Below are 23,869 nucleotides of genomic sequence, written 5' to 3'. Positions count from 1 at the left end.
GCCTTTTGGAGACTGGCCAGGTCTCCAAGACTACTCCTGTTCCCAAGCTCAAGCGAAGAAAAAAACAACACCCATGTACTCTCTCTTATCAGGTCTAGTCTACTGTGAGAGCAAAACATCTTGGTTCATCTGGTGCAAAAACACAGCTTGGAAAAATACAGCTTGGATTCTCAACTGCAATGTTTAACTCCACGTTAAAGGCAATAGGCAGCTAACCTAGATATCAAATGCAATGTCATGTTAAAGGCAATAGGCAGCTAACCTAAATATCAAATGCAATGTCTAGTGTCATGTCAAAGCCAATAGGCAGCTGAGCTGAATACAAAATGCAATATATAATATCATGTCAAAGCCCATAGGCAGCTGAGCTGAATACAAAATGCAATATATAATATCATGTCAAAGCCCATAGGCAGAATATCTAATAGCATGTCAAAGTCAATAGGCAGCTAAATTGAATACATCATGTCAAAGCCAATAGGAATGCAATGTCAAAGCCAATAGGCGGCTAGACTGGATAAAACATACCATGTGCTACTGGTGAACATTGAGCAACTAATATGCGCAGTGGTGAAACACAAAGTCATTGGTCAAAACAAAATTTATCAAATGGCAGTACACTGGCAAAATATGTCACCTTAGTATCAGCATCCACATTTTTTTTAAAATGGGTCAAGAAATACCCCTCTTCAGGTGTGGTTAAGAGGCATATATCTTGTGGTTACCTTGCTGTTTAAAACTATTCACGAGTTATTGGGTAAAATCTTTACTTGCAAGGTAAGTGCAACACCTATTTTGCTAGTGACCTTTGGTGTGTTAAAGCTTTCTATGAGTGTGGTAAACCACGTAGGAGTGAGAAAATGTGTGAGTGGACCATAACTTGACCTCCCGGTTGCAACATGAATATACTAACAAGAGGGTCAGAGAGCACAAAACAATTGTGTGGATAGTGTAGTCTCATAAAAGTAATTTATAATTGTGCCAAGTAGAACGTATATAGAATTCTCTTTTTTTGGGGGGAAATCTATCTTGATTCTTATTTGAACTTAACACGTGGGTAAACTATTTTCATGACACTAAACTATTCAAAGTTTCTGCATCATCCGGATAGTGTCTTCTCTTTGTGCACTGTTTTTGGGTTTGATCTGATTCATAGTGACATCTTTGTTCTTTTCTCCATAACAGAGATCCATAACCACGAACCTTGCTCCAAGCTCTTCAGGTGAGTTTCCTGAATGCATTTTACTCTGTTTTCTTTAGTTATACCCTAAACGGAGCTGAGGAACAGTGTTGGTTAAATTCACTGCAAGACATGGGCACTTACCAAGATATTGTGGGGTTAGCACTATCTCAGGCACACTGGTGTAAAATCCTACTGAGGGATGGTGTTGACAGTACTCACTGAGAACACTGCTTTGAAAGTGCATTGAAGGACACTACCTTGAACACTCACTGAGGGACGTAGCCAGTAACACTCATCAATGGTCACTGCTGTCTGCATTATTTTAGATAATATGTAACAACTCCATGCTCACTTTATTTGTGAAATCTAAATTCGATACTCCATTTGTCTTATATGCATCTAATCCACAGCTATTTTCACACAAATGTAATTTGGTTTTCGAGACTAATAGATTTAACACACATTTTAGCAAAATAAGCATTACAGGCAACATCTAAATATACATTTATTTAGCATCATAGTCACAAATTGGATTCAGATGTTATTTCCAAGATGTGTGGAAAACCTTGCACGATAGACGATGTGTGCAGCAATCCTAATTCTGAAATGTTTTTGATCAAGAATTTTAAAACTGAACTTGACATAGTGGGAAGAACGAATGCTAATTACTAAGCATTAGGTGCTTTTGCTTCCTAACCTATGTCTTCACATCTAACCACTCAAGACTTCTTCACCATCCATTCTCCCATTATTTCTCCTGAATGTAAGATTTCCTGGCTCCAAAATGCTGTCTGTCGAAAGGTTTCTCTGGCCCCTCATGGAGCCTTCCCTTTGAGGAAACACTCCTTCTGTCATAGAGGACTTTAATCTGTTCCCTTGGAGGCCATAGTGTGACCTCTCCTCTCCAATCTATTCCACTCCACTCCAAAAAATCCAACCTGCTCCAAGAAAGCCACCCCACTCCAATCCACCTGACTCAATCTACCCCACCTGAATCCAATCCACCTCATTTCAGTCCACCCCAGCCCAATCCAAGCCACCCCAATCCAATTCAGTCCACCTCACTCCAATCCACCCCACTGCAACCCAATCCACTCCTGTCCACTTTACCCCACTCAACCAAGTCAACGTTAAAAGTACCCTCAACCATGAGGCACCCCTTGACTGCAGGATCGCCGCCAGTGGTGAAACGACGATGACTGACGTCGAGAGACTATTCAACTGAGTCCCCATCGGCGACCATACGCTATCTCAAGCCGTCGAACCCTGCGACATCGAGGGAAGTCCAATTGTCGTCTCACCATCACTCAACGTCAACGCAAATGTCTCCATCGTTGCCAGGTCCCCACGAGTCGACGACGTATGGTTCACAGTGGTATCCAAACATTACCAGTACTATGTGATGCTGTTTGGCCTGAAGTCAGCACTTTGCATATTTTCGAAGTGCATGGACGTCATAGCAGCAGTCTTACGAAGGAAAAGAATATTCGTGTACACATACTTACATGACTGGCTGGCCAAAAGCTCCTCTCCAGATCAGGCGAGAAAAACCTACCAAATCTGCATTTACACCATTCAGTCTTTAGGTCACAAAAGTGTGTCCTTCGGAGAAGAGACTATCATCAATTGCTCAGAAATATGCCAACCTACTCCACACCATCAGCCAGGCAGACAGCACCTCGTTTGGGATCAATGGCTTCATGCATCTACTTTGTTCCCAGTGACAGACTGCACATGAGACTTGCAGCAGAATCTGGAGGATCAGTGCAATCAACTCAGACCTTTGGGACAACAAGCTCACCCTGTCTCAGATTGCAAAAGCTTTAATACCGTGGTGGTCTCAACAACAAAACCTGATGATCGACGTCCCCTTTCACCAGGTCACTCCTACACAAGCGCTCATTACAGATGCGTCTCTCCAGGTCTGGGGTGGTCACATGGGTTCCCCACAGATGTAGGGCATGTGGTCGGCCAAGGAGCAAAGATACCATATCAACATGTTGGAACTCAAGTCGTTTTTTCCATCCATCCGTTCAAATCAGCTCTCTCGTGGCCCAAACCGACAACACGACCACTATGCACTATCTAAACAAACAAGGGGGCACATGATCCTGCCCTCTGTCCCTGGAAGTGCACTCCATCTGGCACTGCACTGGCTCATAGTGAGGAAGTTAACAATATCAGCTATTCACCTGCCAGGAGTCCAGAACACACAGACGGACTCTCTGTTGAAGTCGACACTTCGCAGAAATGCACAAACGGATTCTGCACAACAATGTCGTACAAGACATTTTCAGAAAATGGGGACATCTGCAAGAAGACCTGTTCGCTGAGGAAAGCAACAAAAAATGCCCAGTCTTCACATCCAGCTTCTACCCACCCGGGACAAAGGGGAATGCCTTCTTGATAAACTGATCCGGGACATTTCTTTTTGCGTTTTCCCCCATTCGTTGATCCCTGCAGTCATCAACTAACTGTACACAGACAGGACTAAAATGATCCTGAGAGCCTAGGTATGGCCCCGCCAGTGGTGGTACCCAAATCTCCTACACCTATCAGAAAGACCACACAGGAGGCTGCCATGTAGAGAGGCTCTACTCCACAAGTCCAGAGGGAAGATTTACCACCCCAACCTTCCCTCGTTGAGCTTGACAGCATGGCTCCTGAATTCCTCCAGTATGGACATTTAGGTCTCTCGCAGGGGTGCATGAATGTTCTTAGGGAGTCCAGATGGACATCAACTAGGTGTCCTTATACTTTTGTTTGGAAAAGATTTGACATGTGATGTGTACAGAATGACTTCCATGCAATATTGGGTTAGGAGGAAATTATATTACTGTATTCTCCTCTGCTTAGCAAAATCTGATCTACAATCAACCTCTATTCGGGTACTCTTCGCAGCGATTACTGCGTTCAGAAAGTCCCCTACACAGAGATCATTCTTTCACATACCTGTAGTAAATGATTTTTTAGAAGGACTGAGGAAGGTGTTCCCACCTGTCCGCAACCCCTCCCATCCTTGGGAATTGAATGCAGGGCTTTCAAATCTCGTGTATCCCCCTTTCCAACCTATATACAAAGCATCCTTGCAACACCTTACCTGGAAAACTGCTTTTCTGGTAGCTATTACTTCGACATGCAGAATCAGTGAGATTCAATCTCTCTGTGCCAAAGAGCCTTATAAGATGTTCCATGCCAACAGAGGGGTATTGAGAACTCATCCAAGTTTCCTTCCCAAAGTGATGTCTAATTACCACATTTACCAGACGATTTCACTTTTTTACATTCTTCCTTAGTTCCTCCTCACTGGCGGAAAGAGCGTTCCACTCTATAGCTCTTAAGTGAGTGCTGAAATACTATTTGAACAAGACCAAAACTATCTGACCATCTGTTTAACTATGGCCCTATAAGGACCGTCATTGATTCCTCTAAGGAGACCATTTCTAGATGGATAGTTTCTTGTATTCTATTGACATACCAGTTAGCCGATAAGAGGTTGTTTGCCAGACCCGAGCCCACTTTACCAGGGGCAAGTCGGCAACAACAGCCCTACTAAAGAATGTTCCCATTCTGAAATCTGCAAAGCTGCTACTTGGAGATCAGTGCATACTTTCACAAGGCATTACTGTGTAGATTCAGACACTAAGACAGACACCCAAGTAGGCATGGATGTCATTTAGGGGTCGCAGCTGTGACCCCCTGGTTTGCCCTTTGCAACCTCTGGCACTGCCTTTGCGACCCCTGGCCTCAGAGGTGGCAAACTCAGTACCAGGAACACAGGGGGTAGCTCATCCTAATGTTTATTCAGTCAATTTGTATTACCCCAATAGTGAATAATAACATATTATTCACTATTGGGGTAATAAAAATTCAGTTACCCGGGAATATGTCCTTCCATGGCAGCTGAGGTAAGTAAAAATGTCTTTAAATATATGTTGTGTGCATGCTTGCGGGTGAGAGTGTGTTAATGTGAGAATGTGTGTGTGTGTGTGTGTGTGTGTGTGTAACAGTAGAAGTCAAAGGGTGGGTGATGTAATTTCCACCCTTTGGCATTTTGGTGAATTGACGTCCTTGCAAGTAGGGCAGGCCCCCTTAAATCTATTTTGATAACGATGACATGTTTGTGCTTGCTCTTGATTCTTGCGCAGTGGTGTGAGATGGACTTGCTACTCTATTCAGTGCTTATGACTATTGATGAGGATCCCCTGGAAGAGAAGGAAAAGTTACTTACCTGTAATCCTAGTTCTCTTCCAGAGGAATCCTCATGAAAGTCAAAAGCAACCGGCCCACCTCCCCGGACGAATCTGGCATACAGCAGTTCATACATGTCTGTGTTGTATTCTTCATGTCACCGTAAAAAAAAGTACTGACCTAACTGTCACCATTGGGGCATGATGAGATACAGGAGGTCCTATGGGCCTTAAAGGTACGGTGCCCGTTTTCACTTGTGCTTTTAATGCAGCCTATTGGTTAACAATGCCTTTGTATTTTCTTGCAGTTTTATCCTCAATAAAGGCTGTTTTTTGCACCTTATAGTCTGGTAAGAGGTTTATTAAAGGAAAACTCAATATAAATTGGGCAGTTTTAGCCATTAATATAGGCTGCATAGATATATATATGTGTCTGTTACAGTACTACATACTTTTTTATGCTATACATACAGGGAGTGCAGAATTATTAGGCAAGTTGTATTTTTGAGGATTAATTTTATTATTGAACAACAACCATGTTCTCAATGAACCCAAAAAACTCATTAATATCAAAGCTGAATATTTTTGGAAGTAGTTTTTAGTTTGTTTTTAGTTTTAGCTATGTTAGGGGGATATCTGTGTGTGCAGGTGACTATTACTGTGCATAATTATTAGGCAACTTAACAAAAAAAAATATATACCCATTTCAATTATTTATTATTACCAGTGAAACCAATATAACATCTCAACATTCACAAATATACATTTCTGACATTCAAAAACAAAACAAAAACAAATCAGTGACCAATATAGCCACCTTTCTTTGCAAGGACACTCAAAAGCCTGCCATCCATGGATTCTGTCAGTGGTTTGATCTGTTCACCATCAACATTGCGTGCAGCAGCAACCACAGCCTCCCAGACACTGTTCAGAGAGGTGTACTGTTTTCCCTCCTTGTAAATCTCACATTTGATGATGGACCACAGGTTCTCAATGGGGTTCAGATCAGGTGAACAAGGAGGCCATGTCATTAGATTTCCTTCTTTTATACCCTTTCTTGCCAGCCACGCTGTGGAGTACTTGGACGCGTGTGATGGAGCATTGTCCTGCATGTAAACCATGTTTTTCTTGAAGGATGCAGACTTCTTCCTGTACCACTGCTTGAAGAGGGTGTCTTCCAGGAACTGGCAGTAGGACTGGGAGTTGAGCTTGACTCCATCCTCAACCCGAAAAGGCCCCACAAGCTCATCTTTGATGATACCAGCCCAAACTAGTACTCCACCTCCACCTTGCTGGCGTCTGAGTCGGACTGGAGCTCTCTGCCCTTTACCAATCCAGCCACGGGCCCATCCATCTGGCCCATCAAGACTCACTCTCATTTCATCAGTCCATAAAACCTTAGAAAAATCAGTCATGAGATATTTCTTGGCCCAGTCTTGACGTTTCAGCTTGTGTGTCTTGTTCAGTGGTGGTCGTCTTTCAGCCTTTCTTACCTTGGCCATGTCTCTGAGTATTGCACACCTTGTGCTTTTGGGCACTCCAGTGATGTTGCAGCTCTGAAATATGGCCAAACTGGTGGCAAGTGGCATCGTGGCAGCTGCACGCTTGACTTTTCTCAGTTCATGGGCAGTTATTTTGCGCCTTGGTTTTTCCACACGCTTCTTGCGACCCTGTTGACTATTTTGAATGAAACGCTTGATTGTTCGATGATCACGCTTCAGAAGCTTTGCAATTTTAAGAGTGCTGCATCCCTCTGCAAGATATCTCACTATTTTTGACTTTTCTGAGCCTGTCAAGTCCTTCTTTTGACCCATTTTGCCAAAGGAAAGGAAGTTGCCTAATAATTATGCACACCTGATATAGGGTGTTGATGTCATTAGACCACACCCCTTCTCATTACAGAGATGCACATCACCTAATATGCTTAATTGGTAGTAGGCTTTCGAGCCTATACAGCTTGGAGTAAGACAACATGCATAAAGAGGATGATGCGGTCAAAATACTAATTTGCCTAATAATTCTGCACTCCCTGTAGATATATATTTAATATGCGCTCTGGGTCCCTGCACGTAGGCAGGAATATTCAGTGCTTATGACTTTGATGAAGAGAAGAGAACTTGGATTACAGGTAAGTAACTTATTCTACTACTATAATATCATTTAGACATCAGAAGCAATATTACCAGACTAGCTAAATGTTTATGAATTTCGAACATTGCTTTTTTTTTTAAGCAGGGTGGCATAGATTTCTCTCTGGCAACTGTTACGTGGCTACCTCAACTTTAGACAACATGCATAGGATACCTCTGAGCTAATTTCAGTGCCCAGATGCTAAAGAGAATTATCCTGAAAGTTTGAGAGTTGAGGTAGCTGTTGACAGGGGCACCCCCAGGTGTTCAGTTTAGTGTAGTCATTGTACATAAGGACTCCTTACACCAGCAGTTCTTACCCTGGGGCCCATGGGCCTCTGGGAGTCCACCACATCTGTGCAGAGTCTACAACAATTTTGAAAATTAAATATTAGCCTATTTCTTCACCAAATCAACAGATGCAGCATTGCACCCCACTTACCATAAAAAGCACATTTTAAATGTTAACATTTGAAAACACCCCTGAAATTGGAGGCTGAAAATCATCTTTGTTTCCCTAACCACATTTGTGGGAGCAGCACAAGCATAGAACGCTGAACCTTCTATGGACAGTTGGCCTCAATCCAAGCACTTGCATGTGCTGACAGACAGAGCATTCATAACTAGCACTGGCATAGTCTGTGATAATGTCATGCTTTTAGTGGGAAGGTGGCAACTGAAGACACTCATACTATATTGAATTACGTTTTGGTTCTATATTAGTTTTTGTATGGCACTTTGTAGTGTGTAGTTTGCTAATGGGTGTGGCATTCCAAAGTGAGCATGGTGGATAAGAAATTGAACAGAGAACTAGCAGATGTTCTTAAATGTGTTTTTATAACAGTGGAAGTGGCAAAAGGCAGATCAGGAAGCTTTTCCAATAGTCTGGTTTGCACTGTAGTCTAACATGTAGTCCATGATATAATTGAATGATAAGTGGGGTACAATCCTGCATCTGGTGATTTGGTGGAGCACTTGAGATGATGCAAGGTAACTCTGTGTAGTTGTCTTAATGGAACGGAGGCTCTTGATTGAGAGCGCATAGATAATGATATCAGGCGAGAAGGGCTCTTTGTATAGCAGTGTCTTTGCACTGAATTATGGCAGTCAGTTCCTGTGGTTTGAAAATGAGAGTTGGATGAAGGGGGAAAGGCACATTTGGGTATGATTTCCAAAAAGACACTTGAATAAACCTAAAGAGGATATGCATACTAGAGAAATAGTTTCAAGTAAAAAGATTGGAAACTTGCACTAAGTGTGGGGGGCATGTCCATGGGTGTAGGCTGTATGAGGTACACCAACACCCTGTGCAGGATCAATCTGGTTTTCCAGGGCCTCATGTACATTTGATCATGGAATGGGATTTCTGTTTAGTGTATGATCCTTTTCACCACTTATATGTTATTTTTGTTATTTCATTTTTTAGCTTTTATGACTTTGCGAGTAAAGTCGACGAGGAGAGTTTGGACCAGATTCTTAAAGATCGACGAAAAGTAAGTGCTTTAAATACAACCAACATATATTGTCTTGTTAGCAGTCTTCTATAGCTGCAAATGCACCACATTACTCTTGGTGTCACCTGTAATTTTTTGCATTTCTTTACCATTGATAATTCTCATCTCTGCAAGGTGTGTAATATGGTAGGTCTTTTGAAGCAATTTCACGGTTTGTGCAGGCTCCTGATGCAATGATAATCCTTCGAAGAAGGAACCTAAACATAAACTTGGCAAGCAAATGAGCAGTGCTGAATTTTGAATGGAGACCCTAGAGAGGCATGTTTTACTAATTTTACGTTTTTAGTTGCTTTGTTAAACCAACTTTCCTGAAATGTTTCCCTGGGGTTGGGGTGTGGATGGATGAATGGGGGCGATTGGATACCGAATAGAACTTAAGTTCATCAAGGTCTGCATTCTGTGTTTTTGAACTTTAGAGTGACTGGACAAATTTTTAGACAGTCAGGGATTTTACCATAAGATTATAAAGTCTTAAATTAGTTGGATATGGAGTTAATAATGTACTTATTTTTCACATTTATCTCTGTCAAAGGGCCCACAAAGTGTGAGAAGGGCCTGATCTCAGCACCTGTTTTAGCTTGTTCAAGGATGTCCATCCTTTTGTGGATTTGCGGGATGGGGATTAGTTTGAAAACATTTCAGTTACGGAGAGGGAGAACTCTTTTTTTTTTTTTTTGTCAAGGAAATGCACCAATTTCTCAAGATTCTCTTTGAAGTTTGAAATAGATGGCACCATCTTATGCTGCTGGGGCCTTGTCACAATGTCAGAAAGCTTCTAGGAATAGTTTTTTGCCATGTTGTTATTCATCCTGAGTAACAGAATGATGCTTTTGCTTTTAAGATACATTTTTCTAAGCCTTGCATCAAATGCAGAGCGATTCCAAATCTCTGTTTAGATGGGTTCTGCTCCAGATTCTTTGGATCCATCAAAGCAATTTCCTCTCCTTATTTAGTGGACAAGATCATCAGTGATCATCATCTTGACTGAGATGTAGTTTTCTTTAATGGTGTTTGCATTCAGCTGCAATTGGTATTCTTCTAAAGTTCGAAGAAGCTTGGAAGGGATATGTGTTCACAGAATAGCCTGGTTAATTTATTTGAACTCTCACCCAGTCCTTTTTTATTTGACTATAGATTGATGTGTTGGTGCTTCATGAATGATGTAAGGTAGCGATATGCCCTATCTATTTTTACAGGAGAAGGCTTTCAGTACTGCCATTGTTTGAGTTTGACGGGAAGAATTACCCCCCTTTTTTTTTTTAAACCACTCTAGTTTGGCATTTGAAGGAACCAATTAGGTCATTTCAGTTAGGAGCGGTACAGTGAACAGGTAATTCCATCAGTAGGTACAATGTTTCTGTTTGATGTTAGTGGCAGAAAAGTACATTCTTTTTATAGGTTTGATTTGATTAATGGGTGTATATTGCATTCTCACAACCATCCACCTTAGTCTATGCAAAGCAGCATTATCTTCATTATCTCATAGGGGAGACATTGCCCATAACAGTTGAAATCTCTTTTGTCATGTGGGTGACAAAAGGGAGCCTTACCCTTTCAAACCTAGACACTGTCATGAATGTTTTTCATCGCACACAAAATATACCATACCTTTTCCTAACATATATTGTTTGATGAAGCGGTCTGTAGCTTCCTTATCTGGGCTAATGCCAATCTAGCTTTCAACAAGAGATGCAAGATTTGTTTCCCTATTAGAGTGATTGAATGGTACACATTATTTTCTCCCTGGTCCGGTTGAAGTGGCAATGTAATTTGCATTATAGCTCCAATGAGGGATAACATTTTGTACAAATATGTTTGAATGTGGATTCAGGGCCACCATATATGAAGCAATGTGCCTCCATATTTGCACTGTTTCCAGCAAATGTTGGACCCAAAAGCATTTCCTTTTATCTTGTGTGGAGAGTTTCCACCTGTTCAAGAGTTTATAGGCATTGTCCTTATGCTTTGTGCATATGAAGGAATTGGAAGCTATTTTCCAGATAGCTGACCAGGTTTCCTCTGGAATCTCTATTCCTGTATAGCCATCCCAGTTCAGTACATGTTTGTTGTTGCTGTCTGAGTTCTTGAATGTGTCAGTATAATCATGTGGTGCCCTTATGTTCCAATGTATTGGTGAACATGGATTGCAAGTGTTATCTTTTCTAACTTAGTCCTGAATTTCTCATTTACTAACCCACTATAATACCAGGGATAGATGAAATTCGTCTCCACAAGTTAGGCCTAGATTTCTCTGATTTTTCCCTTCGTAGGAGGTCACCGTCTTCGAAAAAGTCACCTTGGAGCAGCGGTTGTGCTTGGTTACAGCTAAAGAAACTGGTGTTATTGGGGAGGGATAAAAGAAGGAGGCATTTTTTCCTTGCGATTGATTGTCAGTTTTCTAGGAGGTTTTAAGTGGTATGCGAGTCTGGGACTAGCTACAGGGGAAAGCCATAACAAATACAGTAGTGCGTCTTTACAAAATGCGTGTCCTACATGAATCCACATTTGTTTTCTCAGGGTTGTAATCCAGTCTGAGGCGGGAAGGTTTTGGGCCTCTTCAATGTAAGTGTTTGTCTGGGGCTCCCAAGGAACCTATGCTGCAGTGTGGCATTGTGTAGTTTTCAAAAATCTTTGGTGCTCTATTGTGCCAGACCTAAGTCCAACATTTTTCTTTGTATTTGAATTATGTTTGTTTTGGTGAATTTGAGAGTTAGTGTCTTGGTCACATATAAAAGGCTTTATATAAAAAGATTATCTTTCTGTTAAAATATTGCATCTTTTCCATTGTAGGCATTACCTTGCTTGAGTGTGACTGTCGGTCAAAAAGTTAATGCTGAATGCTTGTGATGAGTGACACATTTTTAGTTAATATTACTGAATTCTGCAATGTAATAACCAATCTTACATGATTATATTTACAATATTTAATTTTAATGCTCACTGCTTTGTGTTACATTAGCTTGCAACCCCCTGCAGTAGCACTGTAAAATCTGTCTCCAGGCCTACCATTGTAGCCTAGCTGTGCAGTTTTAAACTGCAAATTCAACCTTGGTAAATAATCCTTTTTGACAGACCTAACGCTTTTAAATAATAATAATAAGGCCCCTCTAAGTCGGTCTTATTGCTCATAAGGCACAGTGCATGGTATTTAAAAGTAGGATATGTAAACGTTTAATGTTAAACATATCCTTAAAGGGAAAAAGCCTTTAAAGCTATTTTCACTGTGGGGGAGTTGGCTTCAGTTCTAGTTTAATAAGTGTTACCTCTGGCTAGGAAATGGACACAGATTTCATTTTTGAATATTATAAAATATTTTTTTTACAAGGCCATTTCACTGGTGAAGTTGGATTTGTAATACATATTTTTGAACAGGGACTTCTGGAAAGTTATGCTTGCCCTGCCTGATGTCCCTGGAATCGAAATCTTCATTTTGCTCTTCCACTTTGAGCAGTCAGTAATAAGAATTTGAAGGCGTGCATGAGGTGTGAACTTGCTCCCAGAAGCAAACAATACACTGACCTGAATGTGCAAACATTACCATGTGAACCTGAAAGAATGCCCAGGGTGGAGCTGTGAGAATACCTTTTAACGTTAATGTCAAACCCTGCTTGAATTTTACATCCTGCTTGATAGGTCTGCTGGGGTATTTCGTGAGACACTTGGGGCAGACTTCAGAGAAGCCTCCCCTGTCACAGGCAAATGTTAGCTGACACTTGGGTAGGGTCCTTCGTTAATCCCCCTCAGCCAGACAGAATTGGCCTCTTTTTTGACATTTAATTGTCACTGCTAGATTTTGCATTTTACTGTTGGGGTCCACTTCAAAGTAAGGAAACATGATGCCAAAGTAATTTGTATGTATCCAGTGTCTGATTGCTGAAAACACAGCTTTTGTTCTGCCAGACTTCTCTCTCTGAGGTTTTTGCCTCAAACTGGATGGATTTTAATGTGAAATGTGGGCGTACACTATGCTTATCATAGTACACTCTCCACAGCCCTCACATCCCAGGTTTAGTGCAGCTGAAGACTTTGTCAATCTTGAAAATGCCCAAAGTGGGTGGGGTTTGTCCCAGAAAACCTTTACCCTATTGGTTAGGACATTCCCAGAGGGGCATAAATGTGGCATCTCCAGGCACCTGCTCAGAACATTCCTGTGGAAGATCAGCAGAGGACTGAACCTGCTGTATGAACCCTGAAAAGAGCCTTGAAGACTGGATCTGCTCTCCCTCTTCTACCAAGGACAAAGGAGTGGACTCAGTGGGTCATGAGACTGACTTCCCATGTGAGCTGCAAGGGTTTTTTCCTGCAACTGCCCAGCTAACCACTGACAACTAGATATGGACCTATCTGTCCTGCTGATCTCTGCTTGACACCATGTTAGTCTCTGAGTGCTCCCCTGAAGTCCTGTGTTGTTTCAGAAGTGCACTCCTATGATGGATTCAGACTGAAAGGACCACTTTAGAAGGTAAAATATAGGAACAGGACGAACTGGATTAGTGTATCCGTCCAGCACTCCATCACAGTTGGCTTCAAATTGCGCCTAGGTCTCGTTCTACCATGACCATTGACTATCATCGGCGCTTTGTGCGTCTTGGCACTATTTCTCCTTGAAAACTTTAAAAAATCATATCTCAGGGTCCCCTTATTGGATTGTTTTCATTTTGGTGTCACTTTGTTTGTTACATTTTACTCTAATTCATTTTGTGATTTTTTTTAATTTATTTTTTTTAATTGTTTTGTGCTTCAACTTTATTACTATTTTAGTACTGCTTAAATATTTTACAAATTGTCTCTAAATTAATCCTATCTCCTCTGTGCCCTAGCTACCAAGGTGTTGAGTTCAGGTTAATAGGTTAATTTGGAGATTTTATGGGTTCACCCGGACAAGGATTATGATTATTACTTACTCCCCTTAACTAATGAGACAATTTCTTACAGTGTGCTTTTTGTAATGAGATTGGATAAATGCTTTCACGTTTGGGCCTGTTTAGATTTTATCAGGCAGTTTCTTCAAACACGACTAACCAACCCTGTCGAAGGCAGTCTTCGCATCTCGTGAAGGCCATCAGCTATTTATTTCATTCTGCCACTTCCATCCGAGCAACTTGCCAGTATTGTGTTGTCCCCTGTCCTTTGGTTTCTCCTGAAGCCAGACTGTTAACCCCTTGAGAGCCATTGACGTAATGGTTACATCCATGGCTGTGCCTCTTAGGCGCCACAGACGTAACCATTATGTCCGTTTACCGGCCCTTGGGGGAAGCGCTTAAGCCTCCCCCGAGGGCCCCAGTGACGTCTAACGATGTCAGCATGCAATCGTGTGCTGACTTCATCAGAGGTCACCTCCCATTGCGCTGATGCGGAAGAGAAATTCAAAAGTATTTCTCTTTCGCTCGGGAGGAGGGGGCCAGCAGAGACATAAAAGGAAAGGAAAGGCCTTTCCTTTCATGTCTCTGCAAGCATTTCTGCTGCCCGACTGCGATGCGATCAGGCAGCAGAAATGCCCAGTAGACACCAGGGATTTATTTTTTTGTTTGAAATGGACATGAGGGGAGCGGCCCCTTGGGCAAGGACCACTCCCCAGGGGGGGAAATAATTTTTCAGCCTAATATAATTAGTCTGATCTGCCCCCAAGGGGGACAGAAAACCCCTAGACACCAGGGATAAAACATTTTTCTTTCTTTTATGTGTAGAGAGCGACCCCTTAGGCAAGGGTCGCTCCCTGGGGGCCAAATTGTTTTTAGGCCATTTCTGCCCGTGGGGGGCAGAAACCACTGGACACCAGGTCTTTATTTGCCACTTATTGCAGAGTCCACAGAGGCTTATAATGTTTCATCTAGTGTGGTTTTCCAGTTTCTCAAGCATTGTTTATTGAGTCAAGGGCTATTCAGTCTCTTTTGTGTAACTATTCTGCCAAATTATCCTCCGTCTAGTCGCACTTCAGTTTTCTGAAGTGAGTGGTGTAATGCAGAGGGTGACTTGTTGAAGTTGTATCCAAATGAGTTGATGTCCTTCCTAAATTCAGTTAGACGTGATTGTGTTGTAATGTGGCTCACGGCTATATCTGTGTATTCTTGAGCCGCGAGCCTGGAATGTTTGTACGGCGTTCTCTCTCCCGGCAGTTGCTTGCTGACGGGGGAAAAGAGCACCGCGTTGGGAAAGAGCTCGGCAAGGAAAGGCTTTGATCAATAAATATTACCTTTTCAAGTACAACGCTGTTCCGGTTTCCATCTTTACATTTGTGGCGACGAGCATCAGCAAGCAGGTAGATTTCCTCCTCACGCGGATGCTATGAATCCACGCTTTCAGGTTTCGGCGTGGGAATCCTGATGCTGCATAAGGACCGGCGATCTGTGATGGTGTTTTTATTTTTTTCAGCTGTACTGTAATCTGACCGACGGCTGGGTGTTCATGAGTTTTAAATATTTGGCACCTGTTTAAAGTCGTGCACCTTTGTGAAGGCTGCACTGTGCACACGCTGTTTGAACTGCTGCTTCTCACCTGTTTGGTTTCCTGGCAACGCTGTGTTGACGTTAGCTGACGCTTCTGTGCGTTAGGAGGTGGCCATCTTTGAGAGTTGGGACTCATTTAACCAGACAGTGCCTACGAGGAATCGCTCACCATTGCATGGACGACTTGCCAGTTCTCTTCGTTTCTGTAAAAGGATTCCTTTACTGTGATAGGTACACATAATTACTCAAGGAGATAAGTGCCTTCTGCGGTGATAGGCACACTTGGACTCTACTGTGTTGCTACTTCGTGGTTGATCTGGCCTGTCAAACATCTGTGTGGGGGAACTTTACATTTTTTTCTTTTTTTCTCCTCTTTTGATCATACGGACATACTTGCTCTTAATGAACTTAATCACTAGTTTCGGATTTTTATGATGAATCTAGCGACCACTGTTGTGCACTCGCCTCCTCAGTTTTTGGTGCAACCTGGAAGTCCGCCCATACTTTGGGAGGAGTGGATAGACGTATTTGATAATTATCTTGAAGCTCTGGAAGGTTTAGAATTCTCCTCCAGTAGGAAGAAAGCTATCTTACTTAGTTCTTTAGGCAATGAAGGTCAGCATGTGTTCAAGTACTTGCCTATTTTTGGAAGCGAGGTGGAGATTAGAGTTGAGGTTTGCCAAGACTGAGAATGTGGTCATGCAAAGGTTTAAGTTTTACACACAACCGCAAAAGGAGGGTGAATCTGTGGATGAATTTGTTGCTCGGTTAAGGGAGCTTTCTGTTAGATGTAGATTTGGAGCGATCACGGACGAGTTAATTCGTGATCAGCTCATAGTACAGTGTAGGAGTAAGAAAATGCAGGAGAGATTGTGGGCAGCGAAGGACCCTAAGTTGAAGAATGCTATAGAAATTGCGAATGTGGTTGAAGAGTCGGAGTTTTGTATGAAACAAATGGAGAGGAGAGAAGTTAAGGGTTCTAAGGAGGTATCGCTGATTGAGGGTGATATAGCTGTTGCGGGTAAATCGTCCCGGGGAAGGTCCAGTGGTACTTCCTTTAATTTGAATAGGGTTAGTAGCGGGATGTGTAACAGGTGTGGGAGCAAGTATCATACTTCGGAGTCCAGAAATTGCTTTGCTCTGGGGAAAGAGTGTCGGAAGTGTGGGCGCAAAGGGCATTTTGCGAGAGTGTGTAGGGAGAAGGAACAGGTAATAGTGAAGGTGGCCATGGTTAGTGATGCTGTTGGTGACGTGCTCATGGGTGACAAATTTGAAAGTGTTTTGTGTGTGTCTGGGTCTGATAATGCGGGGGTGAAAGCGGAAAGAATGCAGAGTCCTAAGGCAGAATTTACTGTAAAAAATGTGCCTGTGGAACTAATGGGGGATTCTGGTTCTTTATATTCCATTGTTCCTAAAGATTTGTTTTGCCTGAAGTGACCTTCAACCAGATTATTGCGAAAGGGCATCAACCCTGGGGGTTGTTAAGGTAAATAGATAGATATCATCGGTTATATGCCCTCTGAAATAGAGTTTAAGGGAGAAAGGTGGTAGGCAAGGTTTATGTAGCGGAGTCCGGTCCACCTGTTTTGGGTTGACAACACTAGTATGACCTTCGCATCGTCATCAATCAATGTGCCCCTAGTCAGGTAGCAGTGATTGAGGATGTTTATCTTGCTGATATTTTGAATGGGGCTAATGAGGTGTTTAGAGAAGAGATGGGAGAGTTGAAAGGCTATGTTCATGAAATTAAGTTGAAGGTGGGTGCTGTTCCTGTGCAGTACAAGGTTAGGAAGGTTCCAGTGTCTGTAAGAGGGGGCTTAAAAGAGCTTCTAAAAGAAATTCTTGACTGTGGGGTGATTGTGCCTGTGGAGGCCTCTGAGTGGTTGTCGCCTGTTGTGATTTCTAAGAAGAGAGACGGCAAATTGAGGTTCTGTGTAGATTTGAGGGGGTTGAACCAGAACATTGTCACAGACAATTTTCCCTTGCCAAACATTAATGAATTGATCTTGCTTATGAAAGATGCTAAATATTTTTCAAAGTTGGATTTGAAGCACGCATATGACCAGATCAAACTTCATCCGGCTTCCAAAGCCCTCAACTCTTTCATCACCATGGAGGGTCCATTTCAGTTTACCCGGATGCCTTTTGGTCTGGCGTCGGCTGCCACCGTTTTTCAGAGGATGATGAACCATATTTTCAAAGGGTTGGACAATATTCTATTTTTTCAGCATGATATTCTAGTGTTCGGTGACACTATTGAGAACCATAATGTCTCTCTTAAGATGTTGTTGGACAGATTGTTGCAATCTGGTTTGACCTTACGTCGGGAAAAATGCCAATTTTTGATGAAGGAGGTGGAGTATCTTGGCCATTAACTGTCGCAAGATGGTGTTACGCCAAAGAAAGACCTGTTAGTTGCTATTAGATCTGCTCCAGTTCCCAAAGACAAGGATCAACTGCGGTCCTTTTTGTGTTTGATTGAGTACTACTCCAAATTCGTCAAGAACTTTGCCAGCAAGACTGAATGTCTGAAAGTACTTTTGCGCAAGGGAGCTAGTTTTGTATTGGAAGAAGCGCAATGCCAATGTTTTCAGTTGATAAAGGACGAAGTGTGCAATGCTGGTATTCTGGTACCTTTTGATACAAGGAGAAAAACAATTATTACTGTTGATGAAAGTGCAACGGATATTGGAGCTGTCTTGTCTCAAATGCATGGGTCTGCGGAGAAGACAGTTGCCTTCGCTTCACGGACTTTGACTACTGCTGAGAGACATTATGTGGTCGTTGAGCGTGAGACTTTGGCTGCAACATGGGGTGTGGCGTATTTTCGCATATATATCTGGGGCAGTACCATCACTCTGCGTTCTGATCATAAACCTTTGTTAAAATCTTTGTCACCTAGTGGGACTGGTAAGGGCAGCGAGACTAGCTAGGTTGGCCTCCCGTTTACAAGAATTTAATTATAAGATTGAGTTCATTCCTGGTTGGAAGAATGTGCAAGCGGACTGTCTTTCCCGTCTGCCTCTTGAGTGGCAGTCTGTTAATGGGGATAATGTGTTAGAGCATGAACAAGAGGGAGCTGTTGCGCCTGTAGGTGAAGTTGTGCATTAGAGTAAAGGTGCTGTGAAAGAAAATGACTGGTATTCTGCTATGAAAGGAGATGACGTTTTGTTGAAGATTGTTGATTTGATAAGGAAGGGTGGGAGGAGAGACAGTACTCTTCCAGCTTCAGTACGGCCTTTCAACAAAGTGTTGAATGAACTTTAAGAAGTTGATGGTCGGATGATCCTGCTGAGTGAAAAGGTTGTTTCGCCTGCGGGGGTGCGCAAATGTTTGTTTGATATTGCCCACGAAGGTCATCTTGGTCAAACAATTACCAAAAGAAGATTGAGAACGGAGTTTTGGTGGCCTGGCATGGATGATGATGTGGTGAGGTGGGTAGAGAGATGTTCTGAGTGTGTTCAGAGTGAGAAACGGTTAAGAGTAGGGGAGCAGTCTGTTGGGGTAGCATAACTGATCCTGGTAAATCTTGGCATAGTGTCTGCTTGGACTTCATTGGACCTTGGTCTGGTATCGTCAGAGGAAGGAATTTTTCCATGCTTATGATGGATGTGCACTCCAAATGGCTCATTGTCAAGTTTATGTGTGAGATTACAACGTCAGCTACCATAAGTGTCTTAAGAGAGATTTTTGCGGCGGAGGGGTTTCCATTGGTTTTGATTATGGTACTCAGTTAACGTCTGAGGAGATGAAAGCCTTTTTAGACTCATGTGGTATAAGGCATGCACGTAAAGCACTGTACAATCCTCGTGCCAATGGCATTGTGGAACAGGCTAACCGCATGATCAAGGGTGGCCTGCAATTGCCTGTGGTCAATGATTTAGATGCTGGATCAGTGATCTCGGAATTAGTGTGGGCATATCGCACCACAGTGAATACAACTTCAGGTAGAATACCGTTTGTTGACACGAGAGGTAGGAAACCTGTCAGTAAACTCAAACCTTCATGGATGGAGACATTGTTGGGAGGTGGTGGTGCATTCAGTGGGGACCTGGTGGGTGGAACTGGGTGCAATGTTGTGAGGATTAAACCTGGTGATTGGGTGAAAATTAAATCGGGAAGAGTAAAAAAATGACTTTGTAAGTTTTTAGGTCTGTTCAGAGTTTATCAAGTACACAGGTGGCATATTGTGCTTGAAAATGGTCAACGCTGGAATTTCAGGCGTGTTGCAGAATTTGCTGCTTCACTGAGTGAAAGGAATGGAGAGAGGTGTGATGATTGTAGTAGATATATGTTGATGAAAGATGAAGGTGTGACTGATCCTCGTGGTGGTGATGGTGATGCGAATGTTGGTGGCAGTGAAGGTGTTTCTAATGCTCGTTTGGGTTCCATGAGAGCTTCTCCTTGTGATCTGAGTGTTAGGTCTCCTAGGACTCCCAGACTCAGGAGACCTCCTGTGTTTTTGAATGATTATGTAACATGATATAAACATCTTTGTTTTGACTGTTATTTTCTGTGCTTTAGACTCTTATGTTTTTTCTTTGTTTTTATTTGTTCTGAAAGGGTTTTTTCACGTTCTTTAAATTGGGGTTTTTATTGTGGGTGTTAACGGAGAGGGATGTGTTATGATGTGGCTTGCGGCTGTATCTGTGTATTGTTGAGCCGCAAGCCTGGAAAGGTTGTACGGCGTTCTCCCTCCCGGCAGTTGCTTGCTGACAGGGGAAAAGAGCACCGCGTTGAGGAAGAGCTCAGCGAAGAAAGGCTTTGATCAATAAATCTTACCTGTTCAAGTACGACGCTGTTCCGGTTTCCATCTTTACAGGTTGTATATCCTTAATGACCGGTTGCTTGCCGGTCAGCACTCTCTGCTAAGTTTTATTTTTGAGCTGAAGAGGATTCAGTGTAAAGTTGGGTCTGTGTGAGGTCAGATTTCTGTACATCGGGCATGTCTCTTATTGACACTGGTTTGCTTGTTTTTGCCATGCTTCAAGCTCTTCACAGTGTAAGTTTGTTTTAGGAGAATTTAAAAAGATTGAGTAATCTGGAAGGGTCAGCACGGCCATACCTGTGCGATTTATTTATTGTATATGAAGTGGATTCTTTTGGAGTAAGCCCGGCCCTAAGTACACAGTGTTTCATGCCCTTGTACTTGTGAAATGAGGCCCAGTTTCCCAGTAGGTGACCATTAGCCTGAACACTAATTAGTAGAGCTTCTAGAGGGAAGTGTAGCTGGCAGCCCCCATTTTAATATAACTTAGTTTGTGATATGTTTGTCACCAAAAATACTCAAAGCAACATCAGGTGAGTGAAGTGTTGCCTGGCCGATCCCAGACTCTCCCGCTTTGCCCCCACCTCCTTCACCTTCCCAGGCAAGGTTCTAGTATTTGATTTCTGTGCGGCTTGTTCCTTCAAAAGCTTAACAGTATATTGTTTGAGTGTCTCCATTAGAGACCTCATTTAGCCTACCATCATGTATGGGGGGGGGTCATGAATACGTCCTCTTTTTAGTGTCGGATTGCCTTTCTGTTACATCACTTCTGTTATGGCCTCCTTGGTGCCTCCACATGCTCTGGCCCACTCCTCCAACTCTGAAGCTCATATGGCAGCTACCTTGGGAGAGCCTAGGTGGCTCCCAGAACTCCACTGAGTATAGGGCATCAAAATGGACATAACATAGCTCACCTCCGCCTGCTCTCGGCACCCCGCTCATGACATCAAATTTTGTCTGTGCTGACTTCCAGTGGCATTGTGGGACTCAGCAAGGGTTGGGCTCATGGAGCTTAGTGAGGATGCATCTTTGTGGGTCCTTACCTTGACCACGCCACCCAGTATTGCTCATTTTGAATGGGTTCCTATATGAGGATTGGTAAACTAGTAGTTAGAGATAGACATAGTTCTCAAGTATTATTTTCTTCATGAGACAAATAGATAATGAAAGGTATTTTTTTATTTCTGTATACGCAGAATCTGTACTAAATATTGATGCCAAGGATTTCTGCAGTTGGTTGGACAGAGTGGTTTGACATGTTGCTCAAAGGAGTACCTGATGTATTTTTCACAGTCAGCTTTAATTGTGGTGTAGGTGAGTCAAGGATCAAATATAGAGACAGTACAGCTTTTATGGTTCCATTTTGTCTCTGCACGGTGGTGTACAGATAAGGAGGTGTGTTCATTGCTGAGGAAGATATGATTGAAGTCCTTTTAGCTGATAGGTATTTAAATATGAGAGTACTGTGTGAGGAATCCATGATTGATGAGGGCCTCCTGTTAAGTGTAACACTTGTATTTGAAAACTGAGAGCGAGAGATGAGGTTGCTTGTTTGTATTCTAATGTATGCTTGTGAAGGACTATTGGGTAGGTGGGAAGAGGAAACATGTTTGAGAAGTGTAGGAGCATTTTACCGGGAAATAAGGTGGTTAGTGAAATGGATGTTAAATTGGACAAGAGCCTCATCTGGGGATTAAATCGTGATTTTGCCATTGTTACAAATTGAGTTGATACCTTATATTTCATGTGGAATGTGGCCACTTTTTCTCAGTATAAAGCAAGCTGCATGTTTGTGGAAATACTGCATTTTTATGAAAACTCCAGTAACTAGTTTACCCTCTTCTGCCTTGTACACCAGCACTGTGAAAAAAACGTGATGACGCCTCACTTTCCCAGCAAAGTTTATTTCCTCTCACTGCCTCAACTGTCCATCTCTCATCTAGCCTCGTACTTCCTGACCTGTTAGCAGAATTTGATACTGTACATAAGCCTGCATTATTGTCCTCCCCATACAAGAACAATATCATAGGATCTGCATTATAGTGGTTCTCTTCACGCCTCTCTAATCAGTCTTTTTCTAGTCTTGGGGTTTTAATCTGTCCCCATCTACTTATTTATAAGTTGCATCACCAAAGACTCACTCTGAAGACCACTTACTTTGTCTGCTCTATGTTGATGTCACTGCGTCTGGCTTTTCCTACCATTTATATGCCAGTAACAGCCACATCATCTACTTTCCCACCTGCTCTTCCTGCTCAAGGCAGGCATATCTGACAGCCATTCTCAAATGGATGGCCCTACGATCTTGTATGCTTAGTGCTTCAACTCCATCCGCTTCTACCTCCCTTCCTGTGGTTATTGATTTGGATTACAGTCTTTTCCCTCCAGTTTATAAAGACGATTGCATTATGTATAACAAAGGCATAATTGCATGCTCGATCAAGGAGAATTTCCAATGTATATTGGCACCCTCTTCGTAGCCCTAAAAGGTGCATTGGGATACTTTTTTTACTAGTGTGGTTTTGTTGCTTTCTTCTGTTTTGCAATCTTGATGTGTCCATGCTATGTTCACTAGGTAGTTCTATGTGACCACGAAACCAAGGAAGACTGTCATTGGATGTTGGAAGATGTAAATATATACCAGTATCCTTATACAGATGTACCCTCTGATATAACTTATACTGCAGAGTACCATAAATAATAAAAAATAAAAAAATAATAATGAGACAAATGAACTATGAGGAGAAGCCACAGTATGTGCGAAGAAGTTGGCCACCTTATTTGCCAGTGACCCTATATCAGCGGATGGTCATGCAAGAGGCCTGACTGCATCAACAGTGTTGTTGCTTTGGTCTTTTTAAGAAAGTCATACCTGGTACCTTTTGCAGATCTTCTGTTCTGGCAGATGCTCAGAAATGGAGCTTTGTTTTGTACTTCGACTGAGGAGCATGCAGCTTGGTGCTGCTAAATGTGAAGGTTTGTGTTGTATGTAGTTATGTGTTGAATTCCTGTGTCTGCTTAGTGCTTGTATCAACGATTGAAGAGTTCTTGAAATTATAATTTAGTGAAATGTTCTACATCCAAAGTTGAAAGTAGTGGTGGTGGGGGGAGTGCTGTGTGTGTGTTGGCCTGTAAATCAGCAGTAAGCTGTGACACCAGGACAGTCCTACTTTATCACTTATAAAGTGAGAGAAGGATTGATCATAGTTAATGGGGGCAACATAAATAGGCGAATCAACCAAAGCAGGCTATACATTCCCCAAGTAAACAGACCCACACTATCCTCAAAATGGATGGACAGCGTTAGCTCTGTGAGCGCTCCAAAGCATGCAATACATTGCCCTGCAGTACTAGTGTGTACCTAGAAGTGATAGTTATGTTGTTGGCATAATTATAGCATTATATAAAAAGAAATGCATGAAAGTTCTCTGAACACATCTTTATGCTTTTTGTGCCACACATAATATCTGTGTCAGACACTTCCATTCAGTCTGTCACCTAAAACCCATCTTGGACAGCATCTGGTGATCCTTATGCCCCATATCTTGCTTTTGTAGCCTGTTTTGCCACCCTCTGTGGGAATTCCGAGCCACACTTATGAAAGTTTTTGATCTTGCTAGGCACGCTTTGTGCCATAAC

General features: G+C 42.4%; 1 protein-coding gene across 1 annotated transcript in view; it reads left to right on the top strand.

Annotated features, from left to right (window-relative positions):
• Positions 1-23,869, top strand: part of ABRAXAS2 (abraxas 2, BRISC complex subunit) — a 222,665-nt gene that overhangs the window by 77,960 nt on the left and 120,836 nt on the right. Inside the window, exons 3-4 of the mRNA XM_069239121.1 lie at positions 1,186-1,222; positions 8,929-8,995. Of these exons, the coding sequence (XP_069095222.1) occupies positions 1,186-1,222; positions 8,929-8,995 (104 nt within the window). The remainder of the gene's footprint in view (positions 1-1,185; positions 1,223-8,928; positions 8,996-23,869) is intronic.

The sequence above is a fragment of the Pleurodeles waltl genome, chromosome 6 (genome assembly GCF_031143425.1).
Source record: "Pleurodeles waltl isolate 20211129_DDA chromosome 6, aPleWal1.hap1.20221129, whole genome shotgun sequence".
NCBI lineage: Eukaryota > Metazoa > Chordata > Amphibia > Caudata > Salamandridae > Pleurodeles > Pleurodeles waltl.
Note: the sequence above shows the minus strand (reverse complement) of the source record. Positions and strands in the feature narration are given on the sequence as shown.